The sequence below is a fragment of the Convolutriloba macropyga genome, chromosome 1 (assembly GCF_964194025.1).
Source record: "Convolutriloba macropyga chromosome 1, txConMacr16.3, whole genome shotgun sequence".
In the NCBI taxonomy this organism is placed as follows: Eukaryota; Metazoa; Xenacoelomorpha; order Acoela; family Convolutidae; genus Convolutriloba; species Convolutriloba macropyga.
This window is the reverse complement of record NC_134468.1, coordinates 61,005,484-61,026,811: the sequence shown is the minus strand read 5'-3', so window position 1 is coordinate 61,026,811 and position 21,328 is coordinate 61,005,484. Positions and strand designations below refer to the sequence as shown.

Genomic DNA, 21,328 nt, shown 5'->3' with positions numbered 1-21,328 from the left:
TCCTAAACAGTATGATACTTAAGCAGCAAATTACATTAATGTGCAAGTTATCGCATTTCTTGAAAGTCATTTCTCAACATTTAAAATCAAGAATTTAAATTGTGTTGAGCCTACTAATAGTTATTGAGCCTTTTATGTTAGATGTACCACGTGATAGCAATAAAAGGAATATCGTATTATTTACTGAAAAAAGATATGGCATTTTATGATGTTCGTTAGGAATTTTTAATTTCGGAATTGTTCATTACAATCTTCTATCTGGCTACTGATGTTGCATTAAAGTCACTTGAAAACTATTTGTTACGACTCCTTTGAGGGGGGAGGAACTATATACTCCTCTGGGTTTTTTTTATCGTTCAGACAATTTTGGCGGATCGATATATTCATCGTAGAGAGTTCTGAGTGGTATTATTCAAAAGCACATCCAGCGTAGAATATGGAATTAAAACGATTTTTTGAATTTCATTTTCTAGAGCGATTTATCGAGGTTTAAATTTTTGGGAATATTGAGATTGATTTGCGTTATATTTTTCATATTTTTGGAAGTTTTATCGAAAATTTAGTCAATTTTAAAATATGTTAAAATTAATGGCAATAGTGTTGTTGATTCAATTTTCAAAGCATTGTTGACTATTTTGATTTGTTGTTTTGGCTAAAACTTTGGGTAAATATTTCAAAAATTGCTTGAAATATGCTTTTTTGGTCCGCTTTGATTAACTTTCCCGAAAATAAGCACACAAAATGCTTACACAATCTTTATAAACTCCACGGAGATTTTAGTTTCCCTTCTGATGAGAGTCTACTGGAATTAACGTTTAGCCGTTTTTTGCTAATTTATCTCGATGATTATCAAAAACGCAGCATTTTTTTTATTTATTTAAAAACAAATTTACTATACCTATAACATTCGAAACAATTTAAAGTTTTTTGTGGACGAAAAGCAAAATCAGGGCCAGTTTTGGTTCAACCTTGGAATGATACAATCCAAAAAAAAATAAAAATAATTCAGATTGTAATCAGCAGGTTTTTTTTTAAAAAATCGATCATTTTTGTGTTAGTGAAAAAAAAAGAACCGTTCAAATCAAAACTCACTGATGATAGGTTCAATTGGCTTCCTAAGCATTTCGAAATCGATGTATCTAGTTTTTTCACTCAAAAGGTTGTGGTCATTTTGACTTTTAAAAATAAATGTTTTTTAAATAAAAGACGGCTTTTCGAAATTTACCTCTGCTTTTCTCTTAGTTTGGTCGACCTGTAGCATAGTGTCAGCAACGATTGCTTTGTCTTTCTACTGAATTAAAATTTGTTCTTTGTTGCCGTTATACGCGTTAAGCTATGTTTTTCTGACCTTGATACTACCAGATTTCACAAATTTTTTTTGCATTTTAGGCATTTGCCCAGTTTTCACGCCATTTTCTCTTTTATTGGCGTAGTGATATTTTTGAAAGTTTTCATTACACACTACTGGTGTTCAAAATAAGGCACAATTGAACAAATCAAAATCTTTCATGGTACAGATTATGGTATTAACGGCTTCGACACCGCTTTCTCGAGAAATTTAAGTTTTTTTTAATTTTTGTCTTTAACTGTCGTTTTTACTTTGTCTTTTATTCGTATTAAAACTCCTGGAGAATGACAGGTTTCAATGGGATTTAATGGAGGATTAAAAGAGCCTATATTCTAAATTGAGTTAATGACTGACGGTTTTCATGATTTTGAAAACTTTTGTTTAAAAAGAACATTTTCTAACATAGCTTTTTTTGTTCTTTTTTTTGTTTGTTTTTGTTACCTAGTTGAGAGAAGGCGCAAGAGTACAAAAACTAATGTTAGCATGAAAGATTTTGTTATGACAGTACACGGGTTTTTCGCAAAAAAAAGTAAAACTAGTTCTTGATTTTTGTCTATATTTGATGTTGTTTTGGTAAACGTAAGACATATTCTGAATGATTATGGATCTCAACGGCTTCCTTTGAACTAATAAACGAACCTATTTAATTATTTCATTTTGTAGCTAAGGGCTTCAATGACTTTGAAAATAATTTTTTTTTCGAAAACCAGAAAAGTTTTAAATTTTACCTCTTTTTTGCTATTTTTGCATTATTTACGTGGTCTTGTTAATGAGAGGTCACACACCACCTTTTTGGCATTTGGTGAAAGTGCTACCAAGAATATTTTGAGTGACAGAAAATAGCTTTACGGCTTCGTCACGTTTTCTCACCAGTTTCATTTGAAGTTTTGTGATTTGTGTCGTTTTGTTGTTATTTTTGTAATAGCAATAAAAATTGAATAACGACAGACCCTAATACCCTCCTAATTAGGAATTAGTGATAATAAATCTTTTAGATAATTTCAGTCGAATCTAATGGTTTTCTTTTCTCTGAATTTAAATGGTTTTAAAAATATTAGCGAATTTTTTAATTTTGCTTTTTTTCTTTTTTTTTGTCCAATTGTAGCCGAGTGTTATTATGGACTGGTCTCATTTTTTTTCTTGTAAATTATAAATAATTTTGGTCAGTTTCAGCTGTATCTGACGCTATCTCTTTTTTGTTATTAAGTTTTCTTAAAAATGGACATAAAGTTTCGGATGTAATTAATGTTTGTCGTTGTTGTTTGATTTTGTTGTTCGTCTTGCCTCGCTTCCTTAGTAATGGTAGATCTCATCAATCCAATGCAGCATTATTAACTCCTCTGAATTATTTGCGTTGGAGGCATTATTTTTGTTCATACACAACTTTTTTGAAAAATACTTGAATTTTTGTTGGTTTCTATCTGTTCTCATGTGGATGAGAGGGGTGGGAATTTTAGGTGCGAACGCACATTACCGAGCCTCCTTGTCGAATTTAAATCCTATTGCAATTTTTGGCATAAGAACAGATAAGGCAGGAACAGAAGGTTTGAGAAATTCAAGGCAGGAAGATTTCATGAGATAGTCATTTGGTCGAAATAACTAACTTGCCTCAACTATACAACTTACGAGTTGGTACTAATATTCCTGCAATCTCATTTTGCCTAAGAATACAAATCAGTATAATGCTGAAAGCAGACTATTAATGGGCTGGTTTTGTCGGATCTCATGTCAAAAAGCTGTTACCGAATTTGTAACTTATATTCCAGTTCTATGTTTTACTAAACCTTTCTCAGTTCAATCAATTCGAGCTCTCGGTGAAACAAAAATTTGATACTAGTTGATACTAAGACATGCAAGATCTTGATTTTCTTGATAAACTGTAGATGCTTACCAGGGTCCTTACTGACCATTTTCATTACAAATGTCAATCGGATAATGTCAAGAGACCTGGTTTCTTAAAAAAGGGTGATATTTCAAGTTGCTACATGTCTTGAATCTTCTTTTATTCAAGATCTTGCATTATTAATTCATATTTGTTTTCACTGGATTTTCAGGGATCATACATAAAAAATCATTGTTCAATGCCTGTGTGGTTTCTCTCACAAAAAAGTCTAAATACAATCACCCCGGTTAACTTCTGGGGTGCTGTTACTATCTACTTTTGACATATTGTAATGTTGTGCTTTACTTTTAGATTTCAGATTTGATCAAGGTAACTTGCCAATTATGCAGCAATTTAACTTTCTCTTGAGTAACTAGTGGTACTACTGCTGCTACTGCTGCACGTACACTCCTACTGCTCCTCTTTGATCAAAATTCACCTATCAAAGTGGAACCGGATAACTCAATTAAATTTGTCATTTGCATTTTGAAGCAGCTTCTTAGTCTCCCCTTTTGAACTCATCCTTTGGACCTACTAATCCAATTAACACTTCCCCACTTTGACTGTTACCTTCAATCACATGCGTAGATTGTTGCATAAAACTGAAAATAAGTGATGCTCAGTAACTTTTTCTCGCTTCATTTCTTCTTTGAGTTAAAACTGAAATTGAAAAGATTTGAAATCTGGCATACAGCATAATGAAGACAAAAAAAATCTATAACTCCTTGCATTATTTGGGAATTTTTTTTAAAATAAACGATCACGCTAAATTATTTAGAATTGCTCAGCTTAAACACTTAAACATGCTCATAAATATACTATCACTAATCAATGGTCAACTTTCAAACTTACATTACCGGATGTTTTCCCATGATGCCCCCTTCCCTCCTTGCACCTTCGAGCTTAGTGGGTGCATAATAACTGCAAACAGCAGCAGCGCGGTATTTTAAACGCTTAATGATTTGCTATGTAATGACATAATTTACGAATGTAGGGACAGAACAGCGGGGGAGGGGTAATGTAACAGATCCAAATTTTAACAGCGAGTGTTTGTTCTTGAAAAAAAAATACGAATCACCTTTCAACGGTCCTTTTTGACTATATTTTTTACTTTCTCAAATTAACAATTACATGAGCAAACCTGAAATTTGATGAAAAGTGTGATCACATGCAGTCGTTTTGTAGAAAAGAAACTCCAGATGTTCTCAAGACTTACATGTGAATGCATTTTGATGTGAACTGCAGCCGGTTCCTGATAAACAATTAAAACTGACTGTTTAACACATGTTTCAATTTTGAAGTCTTTATTTGACATTAGATGTTGTTTAAAGAGGCGTCTTTTGGACGTGCTCACTTTTTCTCATTTTATTGTTTTTGTTTCAAAACTAGTTTATCTGAGACATCAATTTGTATGTAGTGCAAAAGAGTTATTAAAGTCCTATTATAGTCCCCCTCATTGTAGTATAACTGAATTGGGGGAGGGTATGTTTTCTATCCCTTTTCTAGCCTTCAAAAATTAGTAGCTAAAATAAGAGCAAAGCAAAACTTGTGTGTAGTTTCATTATAACTTATAATAACCAGTTGGCTCATAACCAGAAGTTTCAAAATCAAGAACCTATAATTGAGTTTGACCTATTTTCAGTCAGGATCGATTTGATCTCAAAATATACCCCTAGTGTATCAGACAGTGTAGAACCCACCCACCCTTGTAACTATCCTCCTGTCTGTAGCGAGCCGAGTGTGTAGTTAGTGTTCCCTAGCATTGTTAGGAGAGGGGGTTGAAATGTTGCCTGTTACAAATTTGGTGGGAATAACTTCTTTTCAGTTGTTAGGTGGGTGTATGTTGCAAAAGGGGTGACAGTTAGTAATCAGTCAGTGACAGGCAATTAGAAGAGTGGGCCAACATTTATTCCAGGAAGCACTTTCTGTTCAAATCGATTTAGAGCAAGTCGCCCACCACGTACCATGCTAACAATCACCCCCTACTACCTGAAACATTAGCAATCATGCCTGTGTCATAATAACCACAGAAAGACCACTCTATCGCTACTTGTCCTGGAAAGTGATAGGATTCTTTGCGTCATATAGGTGTGCTTCCATTTTAATTGTTCACGTCATTCAAAGCCTTGAAACAAAGAACAAAATAAGAGACGGAATATCTTTATAGTGAAAATTTTGTTGTTAACATATATCAAAAGAAAGCAAATATGATGAGGCGTTGGTTTTAATCATTGCTGCTTTTGTAATTTCTGATACTTTTATTGACTAAACAAAGGAAAACGTGGGATCATAGATTGTAAAAACAACAAAAAGTAACAATATTCATTTTTTGGAAAAAATTTGATCCGATATTTTCCTCAAAATAAGAGAGCTAACTGCACGGGAGTAATTACTAAAAAGGAAGATGCAAATAAAATGGGGGGGGGGTATAGTGAGGGGTGGAGGGGTTTCAGACAGCTTCCATATTGGTTTGTACGCCAAATGCGATAACATCTAACGATTGAATTTATCAAGTAAATCTTTGTTGTGGTTAATAATTTAACTATTTTTATTTTTATTTCTTCAACACCCAAGAAGTGCAAATCCCTTTATGCCATCTAAATACATGAGTGGAATTTTATCAAATAAACTCCCGTAGAGAAAATTATTCAGTTCCTATTTATTTACCAATCAGCCTAAATAGGACAAGAATAAGTTAAAAGAAAGCAATTTGGGGCGCCCGCCTAATTCCACGGTATTTAACCTAGACTAACAATCTTCCGCCACTTCCTAATTTATGGAATTAAATCGAGTTATCTTAACTAGTGGAAAAGTAAACCTGTTTAGTCTCAAGCCATTGATTTCAAACAAGATTATTGATTTACTCTCGTTTGGCAAGGAAGGAATGTTTGTGCTGTGTGATTTCATGAAAATTGAAGTAATTTAGGAAATAGAAAATGTGACTTTCCTTCTTTCTCTTTCGTCAAACTTGATCAAAGGAAAAATGGTTTTCCTGAGGCGATGCCAATTAATTTTAACTATGAGCATAAAAGTATTGAATAAAAGATTGCTTTGATTCTGTCACAGAAATTGGGAATTTTTCTATTCTGTCTCATCTGCTTTCAACGGGACATTTTTATGTTGTTCCTTAGTGTGAGCTAATTATTGGAAGCAAGGCATGTTTTCAGATTTCAAAAGTGCTCACACAATTTTGAATCCAGCGATATCCAGCAGTATCTTTATTCATACAATTACTAAAATACTACTAAACAGTTATGCTAATAACGTTTTTCACTATTTTTCCACAACTCCATCATTTTTTCATTATAAAAGATTTAAAGTTACACTATTCCATTTTTTTAATGTTGCCTCTTGTCTTATACTTTGAGAAGACAAATCTATATTTTTTCTGTTATGTAACAGATTGAATTTGACCTTTAATAACCTAATCAGATATTTTTAAAAAGTCGAAGCGATAATAAATCAGTATTTTTTATTTCTACAGATTCGATCACCAACATCCACGAGAACCCACTGGCAGTGGTTGCCTCCTCCCCCTCCTCCGGAATCGGAGGTCTCAACAGCTCCCAATCATCCTTTGACACCACGCCATCGAATCCTCCTTCCACCTCGATTAACTCCACATCGACCTACCATCCCCACTCCACCGCCCCCGTCCTCAACCACGCCCCACCCCAAACATCCACCTCGAGTGGCAGAAGTGGACCCACGGTGTCTTTCGGCCAGCTGCCATCTCCACTGCCGAAGTTGAAGCTGGATGGTCAGATGACAGTGGAACACCCTGGCATGTCGGCAGATGCTCATCATGCACTCAATACTTCCCTTCCTTATAGTAAGTTTACTTATATTATGCAAAAAACAAGATGCGCACTTTGGAAAAACCCTTTTGGAAATTATGCTACTGAAAACATGCCTATTAAACATTGTGTTGGGATTATTTTTCATTTTTATATTTTCATTTTCAAATATTAGTTCGCACTCATGGCCAAAGAGCGCGTTCTCTGATTAATGAGTATAAAAAATGATAGGTTGAAAAAGGGAGATGTTCAAAACATTGAAAAGAATACATGTAAAGGAAGAAACGGAAAGTATTGCGGGTTGATGGCTGAAAAGGGTATTAAAGTATCAAAAACATTACATTTTTTATTAATTATTTTTATTTAGTTATTAATAAAATTTATATTGGATTATACAATTTTGCTTAAAAACAAAACTAATTTAAAATTTCATAATTTTAATTTAAAAAAAGACTTTTCAGAGGACGAAATCTGAGAAGAAATCTATTTTTCTCTTCATTTTAATACTTGATTTGATTTTTCTTAGAGTTCAATAGGTCTACGACATGACCAAAACACAATTTTTTTTTAAAAAAACATAGGAATAGAAAAAACTTGAACGGATGCAAAGAATTTTTGAATTGAATTACATTGAATTATGTATAAAATGATAGTAGACAGGACATATGTAAAATTATTCAGTCCAATGTAGTTATTTTTTTCTCAAATTAGCTGCCTGAAACCGTATCCAAACGAATAACCGCTATAAACCTGAAATGCAAAGAAAATATTTTTAAAAAATTTTGAAAACAAAGACAGAACACAAAAAACTCAAATCTTTCCCGCATCTTTTTGCTGGTTTTTGTGGTCTATCCCCTGTGCCCGTAAGAGCTTCCATGTTATGTACTTTTTGATTCAATGCAGAATACTGAAAAATACTAGCCAAAGCCATGTCGTCAACTTAATTGAGGGTTTTTTTAAACTAAATTCAACCTCATTGATCCTATTTAAAATCTTTTTCATCTTTTATATTTTCTTGAACAAAGCTCCGTTTTCTCAACTGTTGCCTGTTGACTTTGTCAAATAATTGAACTGAATTTTATTGAATCATCAAGTTGCAGAGTGCTTTTGTTTGATTTATATGATAAACGAAAACGACAGTATTTGAGACAAACCAGCCAAGAAATTTTAACTTCATAATTTTTAATTGCCTTCTCAAGTAAAAACAGAACAGAAGGAATAAAGAGTTTTTCTGTTTGCTTGGATTTAAATTGTGAAAGTTTTCTAAAATAGGACATTTTCTCAATATAAGACATTTTCCCAATGAATCAGATAAAAACAACTTGAAATAAACTTCTCGCCAAAGAGTGAAATTGTCAAACAATCCTCAACTGTTTTTTGAAGATGCCCTTTTTGATTCAGTGAAATTCCTTAGAAAAATTTTCAACTGGATCTTAAGTCAAACTCATGAAAATTTCATCAGTGTTGCATCTCTACGCGAAAAAAAATAGATGCGCAAAGTTTTTATTGATAAATGTGATGACAACTTTTGACCTTCTTTTTTGAGTTCTTTATCTAATCATATCCGGTCACTAGTTGTTTGCAAATTCTACCGATCGCAGAAATTGTTTGCAAATTACTGTTTTTGATTGTTTTTGTTGAGATTTCATTGCGACTAATTGTCTTTTTTGGACTTGATTAACAACTTTCTGTGAAAAGCTATTTTATTTTTGAAAAAAGTGAGAATTCATATAGTTACATCAATAATCACAATTTACCAAAACTAAGTATCTGTTTTTTTCTAGTTTCCCTGCTAAGTTAAATTGTACTCAAGGCTGCTCAGGAAAAATTCTTCACTTTGAACTTTGCAAAACTGATATCCAAAGGATTTTTGTCACCAAGAAGCAAGGGGATTTTTTGCCAATCTTGGGACGCATGTTGAATCATTCCTCAGAATGCTTAGCCTCTCACGAGCAGTCGTGTTTTTTAGAGAGTCAAATTTCTACCAAAACAATTTGGTGACGTTTTGTAAACACCTAATAATTGTTAGTGGAAATGGTTGAAATACTTCAATAAAAATGTTTATATCTCGTTTCCCTTAATTATCTGTGCTAATCGCTGAAAATCAATTATTTCATTTTTTTGAAAGCATTTACTGAAATAAGATGTTTTCTTATTCTTTGAACCAATTAACAAGGGATACAAGAGGTTTGGAACTGCAAAAAAATCAATGGCTTGTGCTCCTGTAATTATCTATTTAGATATTTTTGAACTGTTTTCATGTGTTTTTCAAGAAACCAATTATTGGACAAATTTTTGTCATTTTTACTTTACGTATCTTATTTTTCCCTAATAGGTCGAGCAAAAGTGCACTGGTTCTGAATCATGCAATATGAATCCTTATCTTCGCAATGTCTGGCGCTTTATTGTCTTGTGATAGCATACGAAGCACGACAAAAGTGAAATCTGACAAAAAAATTTGGTCACTTTTCCTAAATTGTTTTTGTTCTGCTTGAGCTTGATAGAAAGCGGTCATAAATTTACACTTTTATCATCTCATTTACTAGTGATATTTGAATGCTTTATTGATTGTAAAACACTGTTTTCCAAGCTTGTTTCTTTTTAAAGTTCTTGCAGCGGCAATCGATTAACGTTTCGAGAATATATCCAATACAGATAAAAGCATTTGTCGCCCGAAGTTTGTTTGACAAAACAGTCCCTTTCCGAAAAAATGCTAAGCGAAGTGAAGACAAAAGAGATGAAAACGAAAACTTTTAAATTATGTGTAATGTCCGCGAGATTTTTATGACATATCCTTAATTTCTTGTCATATCGTTTTTGGGTACTTTCATTTCTACTTAGCATCCCCGCAACTTTCATTGAACATTTTCCAATAGTGCAATGTCCGTCACGGGAAAAATGTGCTGAAAAGTACCAGTATCAAAGCTGTTTTCGAAGCCTTTTTCTCTCTTTTGATCATCAGAGAAATCTATATGAATTTGTTTTTGGAGTAAACAGCCTTGTAAGCGCGTTTGATATCTCGCTGTTCAAACTAACGCAGCTAAAGTCCAACATAGAACAAATTTTGCATAATAACTCAAAGGCGGTTGAGATCTTTTTATGAGGATGATGAGGCTATACGGTTGAATGAGTGTCCTTTGAATGGTATATCATCACACTGCTCTCTTTAATTCCTTCTAAGCTCTTTGAAGAGTGCGTGTGGGGATGCAAAGCCAAAGCAGTTGAGTTTCTCTCTATCTTTCCGTTCTGTGAACTCTGAGGTGATTATTCTTTCGGTTTAAGAGAAGATTAAAAAGTTGGCTTTTTATTCAAATGTGATGAAAGTTGGCCAAGTCACAATGTTATTGATGAGTTGGGTCGAAATGATGTGACGTCAGGAGGGGGCGATACGTACAAAGATATGATATAGATCGGGAGGGGGAGAGTGTGTGTGGGGAAGGGGGATGGGGGGAGTGATAACAGGTATGAAATAAAACTGGAATGAGAGTGAGGGAAGGAGAGAAAAGTGTGGAATGGAGGTGAGATGAGGGAGTAATTGATGTTCTCTGAGAAGCCAGGGGCGTTTGGGCTATAAAAGAGGGGATCTCTGCATTTTATGGTCTTATTAATGGATTAGAAGGCATTGAGAGGTAGGATGATGAAGTATGGCCATGGCCATCTGAGCTCCTACATTACAACATCCTTATCGCTTTTACACTCCACCATCTTTCTCTTTATCTCTCAAACTTCACATCCTTTCATCTTGTCCACTTTTTCACATTTGTCTTCTCAACTCACTAAATTTCGTGTCATTAACTCAATGTCACTCTCAATAATCTAAACTGTATCATATTCAAAATAATTTTCTGCTATTGGTTCTATAGAAATATATCATGGCTTGCAAATGACTATATGAAGATCCAAAAACAAGTAACTCAACTCAATTAGATACCTAAAACCTTGTGACGTTTACCGATGTTTTATGGGTTATTTTCTACTTAGATATCTTCTGGATATTTTTAAAATCTGATGTAATAGATAATTTCTACCAGCTAACAACAAGTCGTCACCTCACTCAGCTGAAATGACTATAGCCATTGAATGTTTTTTCTGAACTGTAAAGAATATAAGAATTATAATTTTAATGAGAACTGCAAAAGAAAACAATGTAAAAATCTTTTTTTTTGTATTTTGGCTATATCTAGTTGTAAGCCGGCTTTTCGAAGAATTTTCTCTTTTTTTCTAAAATAAATGAATGAGTTTCAAAGACAATTAGAGCACTATAAGTTTTGTCAAAAAATAGCATAGGAGAATTGTTCAATGCATTTTAATTGATGCGACCCAATTTAGTGGGGGGAGGAACTATATACTCGAATGGGTTTTCTGTTCAGTCAATGAGAGCTGTGAGTGGTATCCTTAGAAAGCCCGTTCAGCGTAGAATGTGGAATTAAAAATATATATTTTTTTAATTTTCAATTTTTTCAATGATTTAACGAGATTTAAAATGTTGTGAATAAAAGATGGGTTTGTGTTGTTTTTATTCACATTTTCCTGAAGTTTTGCCTACATTTTTGTCAGTTTTGCTATAAAATGCCTCAATTGTTTAAAAAAAGTGTTGTTGGTTTGTTTTTGAAAGATAGAAGAGTAATGATGAAATTTTTCATCTAATTTTCTGGCTCGAATTTGCGCTTCATATTTCAAAAAAAATCAGCTTTTTTCAACAAAAAATGCAAGAAAATGCTTCTTTAGTCGAATTTGCATAAATTTGCGGGAAGTGAGCACCTAAAAAGGCTGACACCATTTGCTTCACCTTTCACCTCATGAAAGGCTACTTCAGTTTCATTGAAAGATTTCTGCATTTGAAATTGAGCCGGTTTTTAGCTAATAAAACTGGATAATTATACAAACAACACAAATTAGTTAAAAAACAAAAACAATTAAAACACTTAAAACAAGCTTGAAGTATAGATAAAATAAAAAAACTCAAAATACAAAAAGATACCAGAGTATTGTCTTTCGGGCCTAAAAAAAATTTTTTTGGGTTATCTTCAATTTTTGCTGCCAAAAATCTTGACTTGAGTATTCGCCTGCAGTTTATAAATTGGACTCATTGCACTTAATTTTTTATCACAAACTTTAGTGAGGCAACCTGGTAATCGGCGGGGGGGGGGGGGGGCGGGAAGTGATCTCTAAAGAACTGACTGGCTTTTCATTTGATTCCTTCAAATTTTAAACCATACTTCTATGTTATTGTTCCAGCAGATTTCATTGGAGGGAGGAACTATTACTCAAATGGGTTTTTTGTTCAGTCATTTTTCGCCGATTGATATATTCATTGTAGTGGGTTGTTAGTGACTTTATTGGTAAGCAAGCTTGTAGCGCAACATTTTAAATCAAAAGTCTCTAAGTTATTTCCACAGATTTAACGAAGTTTGAAATTTTTCTGAACATGTGACTGCTTCTCGTTCTTATTGTTCACATTTTCCGTATTTTTCATCATTTTTTTCCCAATTTTGTTAATAAAAATATATCACAAAATTTTTATAAAATACAAAAAATAAATTAAAAATGATAACCATACTGTTGCTGGGTTTACCTCTAAAAACAAAAAGTTGTTGCAGAGTTTTTTGATCCCAGTTTTTGGAAAAAAATTCGCTATTTTTTTCAAAGTTCAGCCTGTTTCCATCAAAAGTGGCACGAAATGAGCCTCTTCGGTCAACTTTAATTACATTTAACGGATTAACTCTCCTTATAACTGCTGACACAATCTTCATCTACAACTACGGTAGCTAGTTTTACAGGTAGATCCTTTGAAACTATTCTTGAATTAAATTTTTGCCGGATTTTTGCTAATTTAACTCGATAATTATGAATAATCCAATTATTATTTTAGATTTGTTGATTTTTTGTCAAATTATCCTCATGCTTTTTATTGGCAGCAATTAAGTGTTGCTAATAGACAAAAGGCAATAGTAAGGATATTTTTGGTCCAATGCTTGTTTCCAGTCCAGCAAATTCCGCTTAAAAGCAGTTGTTGCTTTTTAAAAATATTTCAGCATTTTTTGCTTTTTCTGACGTTGATTACAGAAAAGGAAAATTCAAATCAAAGCGTTCAATGGACAGGTCCAACAGTAATTTTTGGAGTGTCAAGGAAACCTATTTATTTTTTAACTTGTTGTGTTTTTCACTTTTATAGTTACATTTAGAAATCAAACAAAGGATTACTGAGCTTTGCAACATTCTAAATTTTTTTTTTGGTCAACATGTACCTTAACGTAGGCCAAGACGGGTCGCATTGTAATTCTAGTAATTTGACATTTAACATTTGTTAGGGTTTTACGTTTTAAGCAATAGTCTTGCTTTTATAATACACCTGAGTTTTTTTTTCTTAAAAATTTGATTTTGGAATTTTTTTCATTATTGAGGTTCAATAATTTGTCTGGTCATATTTTTGTCTGGTCTGATTTCACATAACTGTGGAGTTTAAATAGCAGGCATAAATGAACTAGGCAGCTTTTCAATGAAAACATCAAAATATATACTGCTTCGAAACGGTCTCCTAGCAGAATGTAATGCAATTTTTTTCTTTTATATTTTGTCAATGTTTGTCATTCTTCTGGAGTCGTTTGACATATTCTGAACAAATGCAAGTCTAAATTGATTTCAGTTCATGGAAAACTGAACGTATTTACTGATATCAGTAGAAAAATGAAATTTTTCATAATTTTGAAATCAAGAGTTTCGAAAAAATAAAGTTTTTCAAATTTGCACTTTTATGTTCGTTTTTGTCTTTTTGTTACCTAGTCTCAATTATTACATCTTGCAGGTTGAAATATAGGTGTCGTGGAAAGGCAGAATTGGACATATTGAATGATTTTGTTGCATCGTTTTTTGTTAAACCGGCCTCGATACCGGTTTTTCTCAAAAGGTTAATTGATTTTTTAAATTTTGTCTTCGTTTGCCCTTCGTTTTGTATACGAAAGATAATTGCAGGTTGTAGCGTTTTTGTACAGAAGAAGTTACTGATAGTTGAAGTTTTTCTTGACTTTGGGATCAAAGAATTTTAAAAAGTAGCTTTTTTTAGTTTGCATTTCCCGTTCTTTTCTGTCTATTTTTTTTAACTCGGCTCATTAACTTCAAGTCACATTTCAATTTATTGGCGTTAAAAAATGCACCATTCAACATCTTCAAGGTCTTTAGTGCATTCCTTACTGTGATAACGGGTTCCATACCGGTTTCTCGCAAAAAGTTTAATTAATATTTGATTTTTGTCAATTTATTGTTCTGTTTGTAGACCTATGACATAACCAGAATAATAACAGAAATCAATGTTTTTTTTTGAAAAATAAAGGAACCTGTTTATGGATTTCAATCGTTAGCTAATGTCTTTAACATTAATTGGTTTCGATAAAAACCAGTTGTATTTTTTTAACTTTTCCTTTCTGTTCTTTTTTTCTATTTGTTACCTCTTCTCAAAATTATTCAAGGGTCACATATCTCATTATTTGTGTTCCAATTTGAGCATGTGTTTTTTTTCATGGATTAGAATGCGGCTTAGCGGCTTCGAAGCCATATTCTGACAAAATTTAATGTCTTTATTTTGTAGACGTACGACACATTCTGGATAGAAAAAGATAGGCCTCAAAGTGTTTACTTTAATGTATGAAAGAACATAAACTCTTTTAAAGATTTGAATTGATATCTTATTGTTTCCATTATTTGAAGATATTTGACTTCAAGTAAAAATAATTGTCTTTTTTAACTGTGTCCTTTTTGTTCTTTTTTTTGTCTTCTTGTCACCGAGTGTCAATTAGCACTGGTCCCATGTTTTTATCTAGTTAAATTCAAACTCATTTGTTTAGTTTAGGTTTTTTGATGCTATTTTGACTTCGTTTTTATGCAGTTTTTTTTGAAAAATAGACATTGTTCTTTTGATCGAAATGTTTGTTGTTATTTGATTTTTTTTGTCGTGTCTCGTATTCTTTATAATGTCACATATCATCGCCCCACTAAATGGCATTATATACCTTACTAAAAGGTTGAAGTTGGAAGCAAAAATGTTTTTCATACACCGATTTTGATCAACATGTGAGGATTTTTTTGAAAGTTTACTAACTCCTCATTTGGTAGACAATTAAGCCAAACTTGCGGATAACTGGGGTCGGAACATTATATGCGAACGTATATTACATGCATTAATGGGACTCCTTGTTGTTTTTTGAAAATAAAATTGAGATTTTCTTCGTGAAAGTGTTTTGAAATTTTTGCTACAAAATAGCGTTTCAATTATAATTATTTCAAAAATCAATGGTTTGAAATTGATGTTGTATCTATTTGTTTTCTCTTTTGCACAAACGCAATTCGATTCACATCAATTTAACTGCCTTAACTTCCTATAATTCCTCAACAAGCTATTCGTAATTTTCTAATTGCTATGAAAATGTAACCATGCAACCTAAAAAAGTATCTTCCTCTGACCGCTTAATTTTGAAAAATATATATTCGTATCACGTGACTTTAAAGTCAAGGATTTTCACTTAATTTGAACGTTCAGGTTCTCTCTTTTGTGATCATGAAGTTTAGAATAGATTATTTAACATCAGGTGGAGTAAATAATGACCATCCTCGTTCTTTCCTCATTCTTATAGTACTTCTAAATTGACCACTATTGTAAACCAATTAATCCGTAGTACAACACTGGAAAATGCCAGTGATCTGTATAAAAACGCCACCGTGTCTGGTTCCTCGGCCTTTTATTGTTCTCTATCTTGACAGCCTAAAAGACCAATTCTACAAATCAGCTCAACCATTAATTGTCCCCTCAGCTCCCCTAACCTAGTCAATAACCCCCCTCTCTCTAATCGGCCTTCATAGCATGGATGCAAGGATATTCTCCGAGCGTTATTGGTCGAATGATGTGCTTTTGGATACCTCAGCTCTAACATGTGTTTGAAAAGCTATTTAGGCCTTGCATTTGATAAATTATTTATATAAAGGTTATTTATATTTGACTATTTGAATTGTTTCTCCACTAATTTTAGCTTCTGATTTGTTCTGCATGAGGGATTAGGCAAGACTTTCACCACTATAAAATTTTCCCCCACTTAATACTCATTTTTCAAGTTTCTATCTGCTATAAGTTTGCTAATCTGGGATAAGCTTATCGTAAATTTAGCAAAAACTTGTTCCAAATATTGCTAAATTTTGATCAGTTTATGTTGTTTCTGAACGGAGTTAAGCGTCAATTAAACGAGTGAAACGGAAATGTTAGCTTGGAAGCCTTCCAGGTGGTGTTTTGCATAACATAGCAAAAACCAGCCCCAAATTGACTTAATCTTTCAAGTCTATACCTTCATTTATATACAACTAGCTAGTTGACTGTGCTGATTGTTTAAAATTCATATAGAATAAGATTCCAATACAAAAGGGCAATGACTTCCATATTTCTCATAACTTACAGAAAAGAGCGCCAATCTAATTTTTCAGTTTGTTGATTTTTATTGTGATGCAGTCGCACAGACTTTTAGTTTGAAGTAATAAAATTTGTTTGCTTTTGTATTGAACGTTGTCATTTATAATAAATTGTGCGAAATTGGAGCTTTCAATCAATTTATAGTGGCATGCGGTCACGGAGAGGTTTTTATGGAACTTTTTCTCTAGGAAAATATTTGTAATTTTTTCATGTTGATTTTCCATTTTTTTTCATTTTCATATTAACCAATTTTTATAAAGACGGTATCCTAAATACATATGAAAAATAATTAGCTCGCAGAAAACTACATCAATAGTCCAGTCGAATTGGACAATGAGCGTTACTGAAAATTAGTGGAACAAACCTAATATGTAGAATACATAATTTGTGATCATGAGATATATACTTGTATCAAATATATACTTGTATCAAAACTTCGGCGAAATTAGTTTTTTTTGGCAAATTATGCTGAAGGGAAAACGAAACGCTTCTGCACAAAAATAACGTCATTAAAATTTTAATAAAGATAACACGATTATAGTGAGAGTAAAGTTTGGGACCATTGTGGGCTGCAACCCCACAATCTCTTAAGTGATTGCAATTCTGTGCTCTCGACTAAGCCAACAAGTCCACACTGCGAGGATCTTACTATGCTCTCTTATATTGAGCTATCATTTCAAGCTCCATTTCATGATCACAAATTACTAACATTGACAGAGCAAACTGCGTAGATCTGCAAAACTTGTATCAATTGTTTTTTTTCTATGTTTTACAGAACTTCAAGTTTTGTTGTCTTAAACTGTAATATTTAAAAAGTTGTTTTCAATTTTTGGTGCATTAACACAACAAAGTGGTGAGATCAAAATGAGCAAAGATAACTGCTAATGGTGGTTGACCAAACTTCAATACTGCTGCTGATTGATTTTGATGTTTTTTTTGCGTCCGTCTAGAGTAAATTTAATAAAACTAAAAAGAAGGTGATTTTTCCTATTTCCTGATATTTCAGGACTCGATTCGTCTCACAAAGATAAATGTTAAAAAGTAAGTGCAAGGAATCCAAATTTTAAACTATTTGTGAATAATAAGATTTTACGTAGTAAAAGATTGAAGATTGCAAAAAAATAAATAAAGTGTTTGTCGATGAGAAAGACAATAATCAGTTATTTTTGTGTATTCTGACTTTTTTATTTCATCTATACTTTGAGCATGTTTTAAGTGTTTTAACTGTTTTGGTTTTTCAGCTAGTTAAGCTCAAAGCTGATCAAACGAATAAAGATAAAAAATAATTTTTTGATTTCAAATATGTTTTTGACCTCTTTTTAGTTGAATTGTTTTGGACGACTTGATGTTACCGCATTTTGAAATAGATCGCTTCGATTAAAGAATCTGAAAATACGCATTTCCTTCACTGCACGGAAAAAATAAGCACTTGACTCCAAAATACAATAAGTTAATTTTTGTGGAAACAGATGGCTTTATATTCTGTAAAATGTGTTTGCTAATAATATTTCGCTTCTAACATTCTTAACAGTTTAGTTTTTACGGTTGATCGCTAAAAGAAATCAAGTATCGTGTTTTAATTAAATTAAATTAAGTTTAAATATTTTAAGTTGAAACTGTAAAATGCAAATTTTAAAACGAAGTACTGAAGTATGAAATATTCTATGGAGCGTTGTCGTATCGGTTACCTTGACTTTGTTAATCTATAATGCAGACATAATACGCGATCTAATTAATTGAGTCCCAACTCTAATTTTATAACTTCCTCCCCAATCAACCTGAGCTGTGTTTGTTTTCCTTCCTCCCATTTTCCCTCATCCCTTACAACTCATTTCACACTTCCCAGCTGATCAACTGATGAACAAATGATGCTGATGTTTATGAGTCATAGAGGTCACTCACTCATGTACTCAGTATCTCTCTCCCTGTAAACAGGGGATGACGTGGGGGAGGGGCGGGGAAATTTGGGGGGTCAAGGGGAGTGATCGATAATCAGTTGGATTACAAACTCAGCAATTGATTTCCCTCATGTATTTATTGAGGAAAAGTTAAATTGACCAGGGCTAATTCGACCCTACTTATTATGTACATAAATTGGCCCAATACATTTACAACACTCCATTTATCATTTTATTACACCCTCTAACCCCCAATAATATTTCATTGTTTATGATTATATTGTGAGTAAACAAAACTGCCCCTGGCAAAGTTAATTTTTCAAATTAAAAAGGTGCGCGTATTTGCGTGTATGGATAAACGTATAAACTGAAAGCGACACCATAAAATGAGGAAAGGATGAAAATTATTGATATCGCATTTTGTGTGACTCGTTAATGTTTGCTTAGGATGATTGTGATAAGGCGCTCTATTTTAAAAGCTGGCCGTCCTTAAATATTGATTTATTTATTGATTGCTTTGATCTCATATTCAGGGAAGTGAAATATGAAAGCTGAAATGAAAATCACAAAAATAAACAATATCACGTTATAATGCGAAAGGAAAGGCAAATATATAATCAAGCACAGGCTAAGATAATTGTGGATAGTTTTGCATTAGATTATGGGCAATGACCGAAAGTGAAAATGGAAAGGATGCTTTTGTTTCTTGTTTTCGACCAATTAATTATGAAAGATTACATAAACTTTGTATGGAAAGCTTTGCTATACAAACATTTTTGATTTTAATCGAAAAAAAACTATGGGATTGAAAGATGGAGTATTGTTTTTTTTTCTAAAAATTGTAGCTGTAAGTTTTGTGTAAGGAACTTGAATCGTATTCTGCTTCATTCGTTTCACTGCAAAAAAAGACCCATGTTTATTAATAGCAGGAGCTGTAAACGCACGTGATAAGTTCCAAGTTTTATCAGCAAGCTTCCTTCGTAAAATCAGTTGCATCCTGTTGCACCACTTTTCGTTCAACACCATTTGTCAGTTTGACCTTTTTGACCGTTGAGATTAGTTGAGCGTAAGTCTGCCAGGATTGATAGTTACATTGATAATGGCTATAGCGCCATCTATCGGCTAGCTGATCGCTATCTGATGACATGGATGCAATATGGATGCAATTACCACCACGTGGGGATAGATTGTAGTAGAATGAATCATGACCCGGGAACCGCAGAGGCGATAATGATAGGTATTAGTGGTCCGGTGAAAATGGCAAAACACTCCCCCCTCCCTTGTAATTTAGCCGGATGAGATTAGATGTCTAAAGTGCAGAAGTGTCACTGAAAAGCAGACAGAATCTGGTAACAGACAATGATTTCTTTTAAATAATTTTGAATATTTTTGTTCGACTATTTCCAGCAAAACCGACTAAGATGACTGCGCCGTTAGTTTTCAAAGTCTTCGCATTCAAATTTTGCGGTTGAGTTTGTCATCTATTATTGTTCATTTTCGTCGCAATGTTTCTGTTCTTAATTTACTTATTTTCAACGACGTTAACCAGAAATTAAACTTTTTTTGAAAATTCAAAACTAATGAGGCGAATTGGACACTGGTTTAAAATCATTCTTCTCAATTATTCTTTATAAACTTTAGGTCTATTGAACCAGGCCTGGTCTGAACTTATAGCCGGAATTTGATATAATCTCTATAGTACCATCAGGACAGCAATAGTACTGCAACTTATACAAGATTACCGTGTTATAAATAAATCTCATGTGAGTCTGGTCAGTGATCTGAGAGAGGACGGCTGAGGAGGAGAACAATGAGAATGGGAAAAATGTCAATCATGCTCCAGCCACTAATACCTGTCAGGATTAGCCAGGAATTTATTTATAATTGCTTATTTTCCACTCTCTCCCACTCACTCACTCAATATTTTTCCTATTTTTCCATCCTGTGTCACATGTTCCCAAACTATTATTTCTAATATAAAAATGTACAAAATGAACTAATTCATGTAATCAACTTATGTTTACCAAAAACTGGAGAAAAGTCAGAATGGCATAACATGGTTTTCAATATAACCCGGATTATTGTACCGCATTTTTATTGGTCTTTCACTCGGTTAGCTTTTTGGGAGAAATTAGTTTTTTTTTGTGATTTTAACGTTTTAACTTTTGATCAACCTACTACCAAGATTATTGTTCTGTTTAGTTTTATAAATAAAGTTTAAAAACGCCTCCATGAAGCTCTGCTGGTAAAATAAACAAACTTTTATTGATAAAATTGATGCTTTTTCAAAGACTAGTTCACAAATAATCAGTCTTTGAAATATTTTTCTAAGGAATCAATAATTTGTTTTGTTCTGTTGTCTTTGTGTTGGAAAAGGTTAATTGGTAAAATGAGGAAAATTGTACTGTTCATTCATTTGAGTAAATTAGGTATGACAATTAGAAAAAGTTAAACGCAATTGTTTTGTCAATGCTCTGCGTACCAGAACAAGTTCTATTTTTACCAATACTTAGGCAACAATTTTCCCTTTCATCTTCGCCTTCGTGGAAATCTATTTCCCGCATACGTTATATTATCATGCTGTAACTAGTTGGAAATAATGGTCTTAATAATTTAGTAATTGCTGATGGGGAAAATAGCAGATGCAGATGTTATATGTGACGGAATCATAATAGTGATATTGTGAAAGATTGTCAGGTACCAATTTTAAACTAGAAAAGAGAATAGGAGAGCTCTGGTTCATCAGTCGTGTTTAATTGTTCACAATTGAGCGACAGTTGATCCCCTCCAGGCTACTTTATCCCAGCTGGAGTCACAATTAACAAGTAGTTACTCCTCTGAAAAACAAAGAGTAAGAACGAGATGAGAATGTGCAAAGGGTTCCTGATTTCTGTTAACCCCCAATTTCTCCCTTATACCCTACACCTTTCTCTGAGTGATCCGGCAAAATTT

At 33.0% G+C, this 21,328-nt stretch overlaps 1 protein-coding gene across 1 annotated transcript in view; it reads left to right on the top strand.

The window, feature by feature from the left end:
• Positions 1-21,328, top strand: part of LOC142344803 (protocadherin-9-like) — an 86,077-nt gene that overhangs the window by 61,413 nt on the left and 3,336 nt on the right. Inside the window, exon 5 of the mRNA XM_075396803.1 lies at positions 6,715-7,201. Coding sequence (XP_075252918.1) covers positions 6,715-7,201 — 487 coding nt within the window. The remainder of the gene's footprint in view (positions 1-6,714; positions 7,202-21,328) is intronic.